This window comes from Alligator mississippiensis, chromosome 8 (genome assembly GCF_030867095.1).
Source record: "Alligator mississippiensis isolate rAllMis1 chromosome 8, rAllMis1, whole genome shotgun sequence".
Taxonomy (NCBI): domain Eukaryota; kingdom Metazoa; phylum Chordata; order Crocodylia; family Alligatoridae; genus Alligator; species Alligator mississippiensis.
The window spans coordinates 14,352,227-14,366,117 of record NC_081831.1 but is presented as its reverse complement, the minus strand read 5'-3'; the positions used below and the strand labels follow the sequence as shown (position 1 = coordinate 14,366,117).

At 54.1% G+C, this 13,891-nt stretch overlaps 1 protein-coding gene across 3 annotated transcripts in view; it reads left to right on the top strand.

Annotated features, from left to right (window-relative positions):
• The first annotated feature begins 8,413 nt into the window (after positions 1–8,413).
• The window catches only part of MXRA7 (matrix remodeling associated 7), a 52,961-nt gene continuing 47,483 nt past the window's right edge, over positions 8,414–13,891 (top strand). Inside the window, exon 1 of one of the 3 annotated variants that reach the window (XM_019494305.2) lies at positions 8,414–8,871. In XM_019494305.2, the coding sequence (XP_019349850.2) occupies positions 8,500–8,871 (372 nt within the window). In that variant the 5' untranslated portion in view covers positions 8,414–8,499. The remainder of the gene's footprint in view (positions 8,872–13,891) is intronic. The other 2 variants (XM_019494306.2, XM_006269264.3) reach the window with 2 other exon arrangements.

Genomic DNA, 13,891 nt, shown 5'->3' with positions numbered 1-13,891 from the left:
ATCTGTAGATGTGTTATTCGGCAAGGACTGTAGTTCAGGGCTGAAGAGCAAAGATTCCAGGATGAACCTAGATTTTTATACTTTATGGCTTGGCCAAAAAAAAAAGCTTACTAAATAAGGTAAAATAATACAAAGTGTTCCTAATTAATATTCAGAGCCTCTCATCCCCTGTATACGTTATAGCTTGCTTAAACTTAGCCTTATTTAACTACTTAAATGTGCTTTAAGAGATCTTAGGGAAACCTTTAACTTAGTCTTTTTCCATTCTGTATTTCTTTAATTTTCCGAAATAGCTCACAACTTGTGATGTCCTTTGACCTGATTGTTTCCTGTGCCTCATCTTCTCTTACCCAAACTTTAGTCAGATGAACGCAAGTAAAGTAAATGCTATACTATATCTATATGAAGCAACTTAAGGCCTAGTCTACACCAGACTCTGAAGACCAACTGCTGTTCTTTGGAAATGTTTCAAATCCTGCTCCAACTTGGAGCACTTCGGCATGGTATGGATGTGCAGACCCCTTCCATCTGAAGCACTTCAAAATGGCTGTGCCATGCTGTGCTTGAGCTGGATAGCAAGAGGGCTGGAGAGCAGCGATCCTAGCATGCCTTTTGGACTTGAGGCTGAGTACAGAGGAGAGAAACTGTCCCTGTCCACACCCCCAGCTTGTGCTGGGGGCTCATGGCCAGTGCAGGCCCACCCAGTTTCAGGGAGGACTTTTCAGTTAGGCTGTCATCCAGGGGAGCCAGAAGTGAATGCCTCCCATCTCCTTGCCCTGCAGTCCTTGGTTAAGCAGCGCCAGATGCTGTCCTTTCTGTCCTGCTCAAAGCAGATCCCATAGCTTACCTGGGCATACTTGGCACCTTCTTCCAGCTCATTTGCCAGCTGATGGCCAATGGCATGGGAGTGCAGGGCACCCTGACTGAGGCCCCAGAAAGGCACTTCCTTGAGATGCATTACCCTCTTCCCTGCTGACACCACTGTGCCTGAGGATGATACTGCAGAGAATGGCCTTCTGTGGGACCAGCTGTACACTGCATACTGGTACTTCTGGGCTCAGATGAGCAGTGGTTGGTGGGAGCATATTGTCCTGGGGATGTGGGATGAAAAGCAGTGATGGCAGAACCTGAGGACAAGTTTAATAGAGATTGGTGCCAAGCCGGCCCTGTTGCTTCAGTAGCAAGCCACCAGGACAAGAGTGGCCATCACTGTCTGGAAGTTGGCAGTTAGTCCCCAACAAACTCTGGACTGTCACCAACCACTTTGGCATGGGAAAGTCCACAGTGGGACTGGCCATGCAGGAGGTGCCACACCATCCAGAGGGTGCTGGCACTGTTCCTTCACCTCGCCAGCCTGCAGGTCACCAGGTTGCCCATATGGGCTTTCCAAACAGCATGGAGGCCATTGATGGTATCTATGTTGCCATCCTATGTCCTGTCCACTGCAACTCAGATTTCATGAACCACCAGGCCTTTTCTTCATCATGTTTTAGGGTAAATGGAGCACCAGGCATAGCTTACACGCAGTCCAACTGTCTTGTTAGGGAAGGTCCACAACTCAAGGGTCTTTGGAAACTCCTGTCTTGTGCCCCTGAGGACATGGCAGGGAGAGTTTCCTTGCAGGGCTCCCAGCACTGAGGTCAAGGTAGTAACTGCCTTTCTGCTACTTGGGGACCATGTGTTCCTGCTCCTCCCCAGCTCATGAAACCTTACATGGGACACTGACAGAGGCTGCCCTGGTACCCCGGACCTTGCTGAGGATAGTACTAGTCTAGGGCTGGGGGGCAGAAGGGAGTGCCCTGCCTCACCATGTCAGCACACGAGTCTCGGTGATGATACTCTACCCTGGTCTTCACACATCATCTTCAGCCTTCTTTTCTGATACCACCATGAGGCCAGCTGGCATCTCCTTGCTGCATCTTCTCCTCTTCCTCCTCCTCCTCCATTAGGCAAGTCTGTACTACAGTCTCTGGTTGTGGCCTTGGGACCTCCATACCTACTGCCATGGGAGCTCCACTCTGAGCAGGTGCTGACCGTAAGATGACAGCAGGGAAACAAGCACCCTTGGTTAAACCTTTGTGATGCTAAGATAAACCAGTGAACTCCCTACATGTCTCAGCATCCCATTCCAGGAGCCTCTTCACTCTTGTTCCCAGGCCCTTAGATGGTAAGTCCCCATGCCTAGGTGCCCCGGGCGACAGGGAAGGGTGATGGGTCCCCTTACCCTCCCAAAACCTGGCCCAGGGCTTACAGGGCCACAATTACTTTCTAGTTCATGGGAGGGGCTCTCCCTCAGTAGGTTTCTACCTGGTCCACTCACAGCTGTTGCTTCCTAAGTGGCGGGGATGGGAGGAGGGTGGTAGCCAGCTCTCATGGCCAGGGATTCTCTCCAGTGTCTCCCCTAATTTTACAGGACACTTTCTTCTTCGGGGTCATCTCCCAGCTCAGTGTCATTGTGCACTGAAGAGTACAATGCTGAAGACCAAAGCAGTTTAGGGCAGCTGGGGGAAACCCCTCCGAAAATGGTCTCCTGTTGCTGGAGGAGATGGTCCTGCCTGCCGACCTAGCCTCCTGGAGAGGTCAAGCCTACTTTGGGGAAAGAAGAGAGCTCCCTTTCAGCAGGAGGTGCTGTCTGACAGAGCATCTGCATTTCCAGCACCTGCCACTTAATGATTGGGAATCGATGAAGAACACCGTTGACTCCATTGCCAAAGGAGCGCAGGGAAAGCCCTGTGGTGCCGTGGTGATACACACAGGCATTTAGAGGCTCTGGGCATCCCTCCCATCATGGTTGCAAGCCATTCCTGCTGTGGCTCTTGAGTTGCCCAAGGCAGCCACTGAACCATCCACCACCCACCGGCTTGGAGCTTGTGCTAGCAGACCCACAGCACTGCACTGAGAACCCTGGACCCTGCCTGCTGCTGCTGCCCTGGCTGATGCTGACTCAACCCACATCCCAGGAACTGTTCCAGGGATATTTTAAGACTTTTTTTTGCCAGGCAAAAGATCTCTGCAAGGACTCCCTGCAGGACTTGGCTTTGGGCTGTGAAATGTGAACCTCACCCCATTCTCCTTCTCCCCTATTACCGGATTGAGATGTCTGGGAGGAGGAGGGTTGTGTTGCCAGGACTTCTTGCATTTGGGTGTTACAACATGCTATGTGAAATCAACCTTAGGCTCTGTGTATTCACAAAGCCTGGACCCTGCTGTAAACCCCAGGGATCTCCTGACAGGAGTTGGACATAGAGGAAGGGTCATGGTCTGCTGGTGAGCCTGGGTTCTCTACAGTGCCCCCCCTCCCCCCAGCCAATTTCCACTGCACTGACTGAGGTTGCTGGAACTGGCAAATGAAAGTAGTAATACCTTGGCTAATCTCTGGAGTTGTTTCCCTTGTGCACAGCAGGGAAGGGTAGGGAACTGGTATGTGCCAGAGCACTAAGGTGATAAAATACATCTGGTAGGCTGGGCCTATGTGATCACTGCAGCCAGGCTACTAGTACGGGTGCTGAAACAAGGGGGATTTGGGTGGTTTCCCATGTGAGTATTAACAGGGGTGCTGTTCCCATCCATTCAGGAAGCAATTTATGTGCCACCCTGATACATAGCAATACTGTGAATGTAGAGCGTTTGTGATTGCCAGCACAATTGTTACTGGTGGATTAGGCCAGGATTATGCATGCATAGAGAGTGATTGCTCCTCCACTCAATGCAGTACACCTAAGAAGGGGAAAAACCTCTGTGTCAAGCTGCTTTAACATTAATGTAAATGCACATCTCCACTGCATGCCCGAGAGTATGGACAGCTGTAAGTGTTATTGGTATTAGGCTATATCAAATATAATTTGTCTTTCCACTCCTATAAGCCATTTTGTTCAGGTTTAAAATTATACAGATATAAAAGTGGACAGATACAACAGTCACATTGGAACAAATGATATGTGCTCCCACATGGAAAGTCTCTCTTCCCTTTTTAAAACAGTTTACAGTTAGGTCTTGCCACAGCTGGCAAAAGCATCTGAAGGAACAGGCAGAGGGAAATGCCCTTCTTTACAATAGTCTCCTTTGGCTTTATACCTCTTTTGTTAAAAATATCTCCAGCTTTTTGGATATTTCTGCTTTTATCCATCTCTGGTTAGGGACCATGAGTGCTTTCCCTTTGTCTATCACTATGCTTTTACAGAGCCATTGTCTACCTATCTGTGCAGACCATGGGTCATTAAACACCCCCAGGATTCCCTGGTCACAGTAGGCAGCTTGATACAGACCCATCCTTTCCCCGGCAGAGGGCAGCATGATCTGCAAAGATCTCTGCCAAACTCTGGCATCTCAAAAGCTAACCTTGCTCATTTAAACCTTTGTTTATTTCCTACATATGGGGACTTTTTACCATCTTTAACTTTCCCTGAGCCTGATGAAGGGTGTGAGAGCCTAAAAGCTTGCAGAAAATATATATTTTTTGCGATTTATCAGTTGGTAAAAGGTAATAATAAAAGTTATCATCTCTGAACCAAGAGTTCCAGATTTTTGTGCTTTTTTTTTTTTTTTTTTTTTTTTTTTTTGGTCTCAGACCAACACAGCTACCAAATATAGCCCTTGCTCACTTAAAAATCGCAACACCAGTTTTGAGGCAAAACTGGGAGTAATCCTAGTCAGAGGGGCTTAGTTTGGTTCCTGGGGGATGTATATCCCCAGAGCATTAAATGCTATCTCAGGCAGACCAGCTGATCTCTTGGTGGTCATGGCAGGGAGAGGTCAAAAGAGTGGAAGGAGAAGGCAGTGTAGACTGAGAAGGTCTGTCCCTTTGGCAACTCATGTTCACAGAGCCGGGCAAGGGCCCAGCTCACTCTGTCCACATGGTGAGCTTCGCAGTGCTAGAGCAGAGAAGCAATCAGTGGGGAAGAGATCCGGAAAAGTTTGTTTGGCAGACACACAGACGTCAGCCCTGACCAGCGAGCTGAGTGTTTCTGTGTTCTTCATAGAATCAGAGAGAAATCAGGCTGGAAGGGACCTCCAGAGGTCATCTAGTCCAACCCCCCGCCTGAGGCAGGATCATCCCTGTCCAAACCATCCTATGCAAATCCATTGTCTAATCTCTTGGCAAACAACAGAGTCAGCCCTGAGGAGACACCCTAACTTGCCGCAAGTAAAGCAGGGGGATCATGGCAGCCAGCCTCCTGCTTCTGTAAAGGGTACTAACATATGTTTAAGAGATCCCTGGTTAGAGGGCCGTGCTCCCTGCTACAGAGGAAAGCAAAAAAACCCACAGTCCAGACCAGTTTGGGGTGAAATTCTTTCCTGATCCCAAATATAGTGATTGGTCTGACCCCGAGGAGAGGGGCAAGGAATCTCCAGGTTTAAGTCCCAGCAAGAGCATTGGCACAGCCCAGTCAAAAGCCCCAGTCTTGGCTGCAACCAACACCTCTGAGGAAGGCTTAACAAAACCCTGACAAATGTAGTGGTGGGTGGGAGTGGATTTCCTTCCCAGCCCCATGTGGCAACCAGCAAAGCTCAGAAGCATAGGTAATACCCCTAGTACAACGTAAGTGTATCTCTGCCCAGATCATCCCCAACCAGTGGCCATCCAACCTCTTCTTGGACCTTGCAGGGATGGTGCATCCACAGCTTCCAGAAGCAGATAGTTCTACTGCCTCACTGATCTAACAGACAAGAAGTCTTTTTTCTTGCCATCTGAATCCCTGTCCCCTCATCTGCCGCTGCCTGATGGAAGCCCAAGATGTCAGTCTTGCTGCTGGCTGGGAGGCTCCTTCCCTTGGCCTTAAAGGCTCTTGGAAGATGACTTCTGTCCTTGAGGGATCCAGGAGGGGAATGTCCCTGTGTTGGGGCTGAGATCTCCACCAGCCTGGGCTTTTAGCATGGCCAGAGGATGTAACCAACCTACAAGGGTTGGGTGCTGCACCAGGGAATGGGGCTTCCCATGCATGCTGGGGTGCTGGCTCCACAAGGCAGTTTAAAGAGGCAGCAGGGCCAGACAGTGAATTTCCCAATCCTTCCACTGCCCAGTGGGGCAGATGGGGGACCCAGGTTGGCTGCTCCTGCTGTCTCTGCCCTCCAGCTATAATCCAGGCAGTACTGACATACCATAACCTTGCCCAGCAAGCAAGTGCAGGAGGAGTCATCCATCTGCCCTGGGGAACATAGGAGGTAGAAGGCTGCCCCACACCTTGGCAGGTGGGTCAGGGTGGGTGGCCTCTACAGGACTGTTGTTCTGATGTAGGAATGAGCACATCCAGGCCAAGGGAGCTCTGATGGGAAGAGGGGAGCCTGGTCTAGTGGTGAGAGAAGTGGGCAGACAGAGCACAGACCCAGGCTTTATTGCTGGTACTTGGACCAACTTGCTTGGGCCAGCCCTGAGGCTCATGCTTTCATAAGCATCTCAGCACATTGAACCTCCAAGCCTGGGGCTCTTCTCAGAGGGTCTGAGCTCCTGCATCTCCTATTGGCTTTGGGAGTCTCCTCCCTTGCTTGCTCCGGGGGCCTTAAGCCTAAGGGCAAGCAAGACTTGGGGGCATCTGAACCTAAGCCTCCGGGCTTGGGCCTGCAAGTAGGATGCCTGCCAAAGGATTTGGAAACATCTGAAGCCCCACGAGTCGGTGAAGGATGTTTGCCGGTAGTAGGGCCACACATGGTTCTGGGCTCTTGGATGACTTAGTTTTGGCTAATTTGGCCTTGGATACAAATTAAAAAAAAAAATTCCTATTGGCTTCAGTTGGAGCGCTGGGTGCCAGGTGTGCCCCACTGCGCATCTAGAAACTGGAGCTCCCAAATCAGAGGCTATTGACAGATTTGACCCTCATGGCTCTGTGCCTCAGTTTCCCTGCACGTAGTGAGAACAGCACGACTTCCCTGCCTCAGCAGGGGCCTGGAGACTCAGCTCCTCCCGACTCTGGAGTAGCAGGGCCTGACTGCCTAGGGAGCTCAGCTGGAGTGCAAAGCTGTGGGCATTTGTCTCCCTTTGAGGAGGCCAGAGGCAGTTGTGGTGGCCTAGCTGAGAAGTGCTCTGCTCTGCCTTTATAATGTAAGACCAACTCAGACAAGCATTTCACCAACACTCAAGGCCAACTGTGCTATTAGAGATGTCCCTGGCATGTATTGCCCCATGTCTTTGCCTCCATCACGTGCCAGTCACTGTACTCAGCTAAAGACTGGTCCCAAGTGGGAGGGATGAGATAGCAGAAAACATGTGGGAGAAGTACGAGCTGCTTTCCTGAATCCCTATAGCCTACAATGAGTGCCTGCCCATCATGGTCCCTCCATGTCTGACCTGTGCTGTAGCATAGCTATGCTGATCTGAGCCCAGGAAATGCAAAGCAGCTAGGAGAAGAAGATTAAGTGCTGCGGTGGTTTGTTACTAAGAATACAACAGCCCAAGCACTAACACTAGTTAGTTTGGCTGGATTAGCCACAAAGGAAACCCCCACTGCGGTTGTGACTCTGCTTCCTTCTGTTACCTGGGGATTTTGCTCAATCAAGAATAAAAGCCCTGCCTGCAACTGCATTGATGGGGAGGCTGGCTGGGGTGGTGCTGGGAGCCTGAATGCCTTGTGTGCGTGCGTGCGTGTGCGGGAGGGAGCCGAGTCTGGCTGGATTCTGGATTGTGGCAGTGCTAGTCAGGGCTGCTCCGAGCCCTCTGGTCTAGGAGGTCCAGACTGATGCTAGGCCCAGCAGCGGAGGCCCCTCTGCTCTTGCATGGTGCTGGAGACCCACGCAGCTCCTGGCTTTCCCCAGCATCGCTGCATGGCTCTGGCTGGAGCGGGGCAAGGAGTTCCTTGTCCCCACCCCGCCACAGGCCTATAAGGGAGCACTATAGGTTCACCCATTTTCAAAACAGCGCCCAGCACTGGCAGACTCAGTCCAGGCAGGGACCCGCCAAGGCGGCGGGGACTGGATTTATTTAGTTTGAAGAGAAGACTGAGGGGGGATTTAATAGCAGCCTTCAACTCCCTGTAGGCTGGTTCCCAAGAGGATGGAGCTGGACTGCTTTCGGTGGGGGCAGACGACAGAACAAGGAGCAACGGGCTCAAGTTGCAGCTAGATATTAGGAAGAACCGTCTCACGAGGAGGGCAGTAAAACACTGGCATGGGATCCGCAGAGAGGTGGTGGAAGCTCCCTCCTTGGGGGGGTTTAAGGCCCGGCTGGACAAAGCCGTGGCTGGGATGAGCGAGTCGAGGCTGGCCCTGCTTGAGCAGGGGCTGGTCGAGCTGTGTCCTCCCTCCCTGAGACCCGGGCCATCGAGCACCGGGCTTCTCCCCCCGCCCCAGCCGCGCCGCGCAGGGCGCCCGCACTGCCGCAGGGGCAAGGAGACTCGGCGGGGCGGGGCGGGGCGGGGCGGGGCGGGGAAGGGAGGGAGGGAGGCGGTGGGCAGGGCCGGCCCGGCCGGGCGGGCGGGGCAACGCCGTGTTGTGAAACCCTACCCCGCGGCAGCGGGCGGGAGCGGGGCCGGTCAGACGCCAGGCGGCTCCCGGGGCAGCGGCAGCGGGATGGAGGCGGCGCTGGACCTGGCCGTGGCCTTGCCGCTGCTCTTCACGGCGCTGGCCCTGCTCCTCGGCTTCCTCTACGTGAAGCGGCGCGGCCCCAAGGCGGAGCGGCCGGCCGAGCCCGGGGACGAGGCGGCGGAGGAGAAGCGGGAGGAGAAGCAGGAGCAGGAGCCGAAGCCGAAGCAGGAGCCGGAGGGCGCCGGGCAGGCGGAGGCCACCGCGGGCCGCATCCCGGTGGAGGAGGTCGGGGCCGGCGCCGAGAAGCCGCCGCGGGCGGAGGAGGGGGGCGAGCCGCAGCCGCAGCCCAGCGCCCCGCAGGAGGCGGACGAGGAGGATGGGGAGGACGAGGAGGAGGACGAGGATGAGGAGAGCAAGGTGAGCCGGCTGGCCGGGGCAGCTGCTCCCCGCGGGTGCTGGGCGCGGCTTCGCACGAGGCGCCGAGCCCGGCCCGCCCCCACCCGCACCCCCACCCGCACCCCCGGGCCCGGCCTGGCTGCACCCGCTTCCCTGCCGCCCCGGCCCCGGCAGGGATGCTCCACCGCCGCCTGGCGCTGCTCTCCTGTGCTCCCCGACAGGGCCGGGAGCCGGGGTGGAGAGGCGCAGGGACTTGGGCAGGGTGCTGGCAGCACACATAATCCCTCTGAAACGCGCTGGGCTCCCTGCCACGTACCAAGGACGGCCCCATCAGCCCTGGAAAGCTTGCAGGCCTGGGCTGGGCCACGACTCCGCAAGTGGCTGGCCCGTGGCTGCTTAGTGCCTCGGTTTCCCTGTCTGGCGAAGGAGGCCGATGCTCGCAGGGCGCTCCAGAGCTGCGAGCGGGAGCTTGCTCGGTGCCACCCGGGTGGTTGGTGTAAAGAGAGGGCTGAAGCAGGCCTGGTGATGCAGACCTGCAGCTGTGTGCCAGCGCTTCCACCAGACTCCTCCTGGCCTTCGGTTCCCTGCTCAGGGGCCCCGTTGGCCCCGTGACCAACTTCACCTCGGAGCTCGCTTTCAGAGGGGCAGGGCTCCCCCAGCCCTTGGCAACGTGTAGGGGGTACACGCAGGTACATGTGCACCCCTTAAGCATGACGGTGCACCCCCTGCGAAAAGGCGCTGCTGACGCTGCTGGGTGGTCACCGCTTGTCACGCCTCCCCCCCGTGGTGTCTGCAAGTGGTTTGCAATTGCCGTTGGTGGCTGCCGACGCTGCCAGTGGCATCTGCAGGTGGTTGCTGACCGCTGGTGGGTGCTCACCACCCCTCACCGCCCCCCTCCACTGCCAACAGCACCGTGGCTGCCTGCAGGAGCTCGCCACTTGCCGCTGCCATTGCCAACAGCACTGCCACCGCCTGCGGGAGCTCGGCTGTGCCCCCCCCCCAGTCTCAGTGGGCACTGGGGATGGGCAGGATGCCTGAAGGACAAGATCTCCTAAAACAGACATGCAGCTCCTGGGGGTGCCCTTATGTTTTGCCCCAGGAGGATTGTCCATACCCTTGGTTGTGACTTTTACATAACCCTAGATAGGCAAAAGGAAAAGTGGCAAAACTTGGTTGCTTTTTCTCAGGGTTCGTCAGGCCTGTTGTTGACAAGCTTGTTCGGCAGCATAGACAGAAGATGCTCTCTCCACCAGCTGGGTAGGGTTGGGCGGCAGGTCAGCCAGAGGAGCCTGTTGGCTTTCTCTGCAAGATGACAATGCCTAGAGAAGGCTTCTCTTCAGTGCTCAGTGATGGCACCCCTCAATCACAGAAACCATGTCTCAGTTTTTCCCCAGTCTCTCTCTGCCCGCTTCCAGCGTGTTGGGAGTTGTGTTGGTCTGCCTTTGTACCTTGGTCCATGTCTGTTCCATCAAAACCTCTTTAACTCCTAAAGGATAGGAGTTCACAGAGCCTCATGGCTGTCTCCTTGCTCAAGGCATTTGGACCTTTACTAAGAGGAACAGGTAGGGAGGAAGACACATTCTCACCTGGATTTTAGGAGGGAGAGCCTGTTCAGGGCCTGCAGAGGAGGGCTGATATCCTGTGAAGGGACAGAGCTGATGGGCTACTACTAGGGGTTGGGGAGGAGGTGGCACAAACCCCCCTGAGGTGGGCAGCAGGCAGTAGCAGGCTGGGTTTGCCTTGGGAAGCTGGCTGCTGTGGGTCACACTCCTTGGCATGTGGGAGGCAAGGGGAGCAGCTGTTCACATTGCTTAGAGACTGGTACAATTTTGTGCCCTAAAGGTATCAACTGAGGTTGATCGGCTGACAGAGCGCAGCTGGGACCCTCACCACTTGATGTGGCTTGTCCTTTGACAAAGGACCCTGTGTCTCCAGGTACCTTGCCTGTGTCAACCCCAGCTGCCACCAGGAGCCCAGACAAACCCCAAGGCCAACAACCTCCCAAGAAAGTGAGCCTTGCCTGTTCCCTTTCCCACCCCTTTCTCCTTCTCATCTCCTCCATCAATCTGTGACACACCTGGGCTGGGCCTTTTCCTCTCCGTTCCCCACTGCCCCTTGTCACAGGGTTGCTAAAGGGCATAATGGCTGAAATATTCCTCATCTGCCATTCAAACCATGTTGTTCCTGGGAAGAGTGACTTCAGACCACTTCCAACAGCTTCTCTCTCTAGTGCTTCCAAGAGGAGGCAGTGACCGGGCTCTGTATGGAAGAGGTGGGTGGGAGAGGAGGGGAGATTTTTTCGGAGCTGAATAAGCCTGTGTGATCTCGTTTGTGCCAGGACTCCTCTGAGCAGATCACTTGATTTAGCAGTGCTATTGCTGCAAACCTGACAAAATGCTACTAAGTTGGATTTAGGACAGTAGCGTGGCAGGCAAATGTGCCACACCATCAGGGCATGCTTATGTCTTGGGGAGCCAGGTGGGATTGGCTTAATGCATAATAGCTGTTGCTTCATTGCTACAGGCACATCTGGGGAGTCAGGGTGCCAGGCTATGTCTCTTGCCTGTTTGCTTTCATACCAGCACCTTTTGGTGCTCTCTTCCCTGTTGCTTACAAAAAGCTGGTCCGGAGTTAAGTTGCTGGTAGTCACCAGGACAGAGAGAGCTTAGGTGGAAACTGGTGGTGTATGTCCACCTGTTGCCTCTTGTCTTGTGCTCCCACTGTGTGCCCCCTGGGGGACACTACCTGTTTGTGCATGGTCTGAAGCTCAATGGAGACCTGGTCATGGTCATACCAGTTGTAAAAGAAACTAGGTTTGTGTTGTGGGGAATGGCCTCCTTAGGGAATGTTATACTGACAGGGCAGGGTGTACCTGTGTGTGGGGGCTTGCTGTTGTGACAGCCCTGATGGGGACTTTCACAGGAACTGACTGCCTGGCATGTAGGGTCCTTATCTCTCCCAGCCACTGACCTTCCTCTGTTGTACTGAGGGAAGGATGTGAGCTGGGGAGTAGCAGTTCCTTGTCCTGCCCTCACAGCTGCCATGGAGAAGGTTTCATAGGCATTAGGGCTGGAAGGGACCTCAGAAGATCATCGAGTCCAGCCCCCCGCCCAAAGGGCAGGAAGTCAGCTGGGGTCATAGGATCCCAGCAAGATAAGCATCCAGTTTCATCTTGAAGGTGTTCAATGAAGGCGCTTGAACAACCTCCGGTGGCAGGCTGTTCCAGACCTTGGGGGCTCGGACAGTAAAGAAATTCTTCCTTATGTCCAGCCTGAAACGATCTTGTAGTAGTTTGTGACCATTCGTCCTCGTCATCCCTTGGGGCGCTCTGGTGAACAAACATTCCTCTAGATACTGGTGGTCACCCCTGATAAACTTGTAGGTGGGCATCAGATCACCCCTGAGCCTGCGCTTTTCCAGGCTAAAGAGCCCCAGGGCTCAACAAGGTGTTGGGGGAAGACCTGAGTGACAGGCAATAACTTGTGCACTTCGGGGGTTTCTATTGGGAGGGAGGTGGCAGGACATGGGGGCTGTGCTCAGACTCTCCTGATAGCACCAAAGCTAGACTCTGAGGTGTGGAGCTGCCCCTCAACCCTAGCGAGGGGTTGTAGCTCATATCCTGGCCATCAGAGAATCTCCCAGAGAGATCCTGGACCTGGTGGGGATGTGTCCAGCCAGCTCAGAAAACTGCAGTAGCCCAAATGACTCGGTGCCTGAGATTCAGCTGCTCTTGGCTCTGCTGCTCACCCCATAGCAGTAGTTAGGGGATTGTGATGTGGATGAAGGGCTTTATAAACTGCATCAGTACCTCAGGGCTGAGAGGCAGAGTTTGCTTCATTTTTTTTTCTAGCAGAAGTGCTGCATCAGACTGGTTAATGGCTGCAGGGAAATTGTACCAATTGGATAAAACATGCTGTCTGAGCAAACCAGCCTTGTGCATCTGTGTCTTGGGGCGGCCTGGCTGGACTCAGGCATTCTGGTGTCTTTGAAGGGGCCCATTATTTCCCCTCCCATATGCTGCTGGCAAGCTGACTTCTCAATGAGTGCTTTTTCATCAGCTGCATCCATGTCTTGTGGGCTTAGGGCTGGGGAAGGAACAACTTCTGAGGTGGTTCCTCTTCAGTGCATAGAGATGGTGTGCAAGCCTCTGGCTGGGGCAGTGGAACTCGGCACCAGGACTCCTGGGGTCTGTCCTTGCCTCTGCTGCTAATTTATTTGCCATGTGGATCTTAACCCTCTGTAGTCCTGCACCCTGATTTTCTCCCTTGGCAGTAGGGAAAGTTAATCCCCATCTTGTAGGCAATGGATTGGAGGCTTAATTAATGTCTGTTAAGTGCTTTGTTGCTTGTAAGAGGGGACAGCTGGGATCCTGCCCCAAAGCTGAGCCTGGCTTGGCTCTCCTGCTGGCTTTGATTGATGCATGTTAACAGGCTAGAATGAGGGATCTCTCTAGCACATTGCGCGGTTGAATATGCCTCCACTTTTGCTGGCATTGGCTGTGGGGCAGGTGGCCAGAAGAGCTTGCATTGAAGTGTCTTAGCACAATGTGAACAGGTTCAGAGGCAGTTCATTGTGCTCATCTGCTGTCCCCTGCTCAGCTCTGCTCAGCTTAGATCAGAGGCAGTAGGATCCAGGCCTCTGGACTGCCCAGGAAATCACATTTCCATCCCAAGAACTTCCATCTTTTTCTGTTGATTTAAAATGCCTCCTTTCCCAGGCAGTGTGTCCAGGCATTTGCCTTTTGTTCCCAGTGCACAACTTCTTAGCACATTGGCACTGTGCAGTTGGTTTATCCTGTGGAGAAGGAAAAACCGCTTGTGCCTCCACTAGGAGCTTCCAGCTGTGGGCGTGAAACTTCCAGGCAGGGGAGTAGAGCTGCTGGGCAGATCCCAAAGCAGAGCAGAGGAGGCCAGCACTGAACAAGCAAGTGGGGGGAGGAGAGTTGCTGCAAGAGGCTCTATTATCCATTGTGCTGGCAAGGCCAGGGTCCTACAACCCACATGGGGTGGGGGCTGGAGGAGAAAGTAGTCTCCATTGTAAA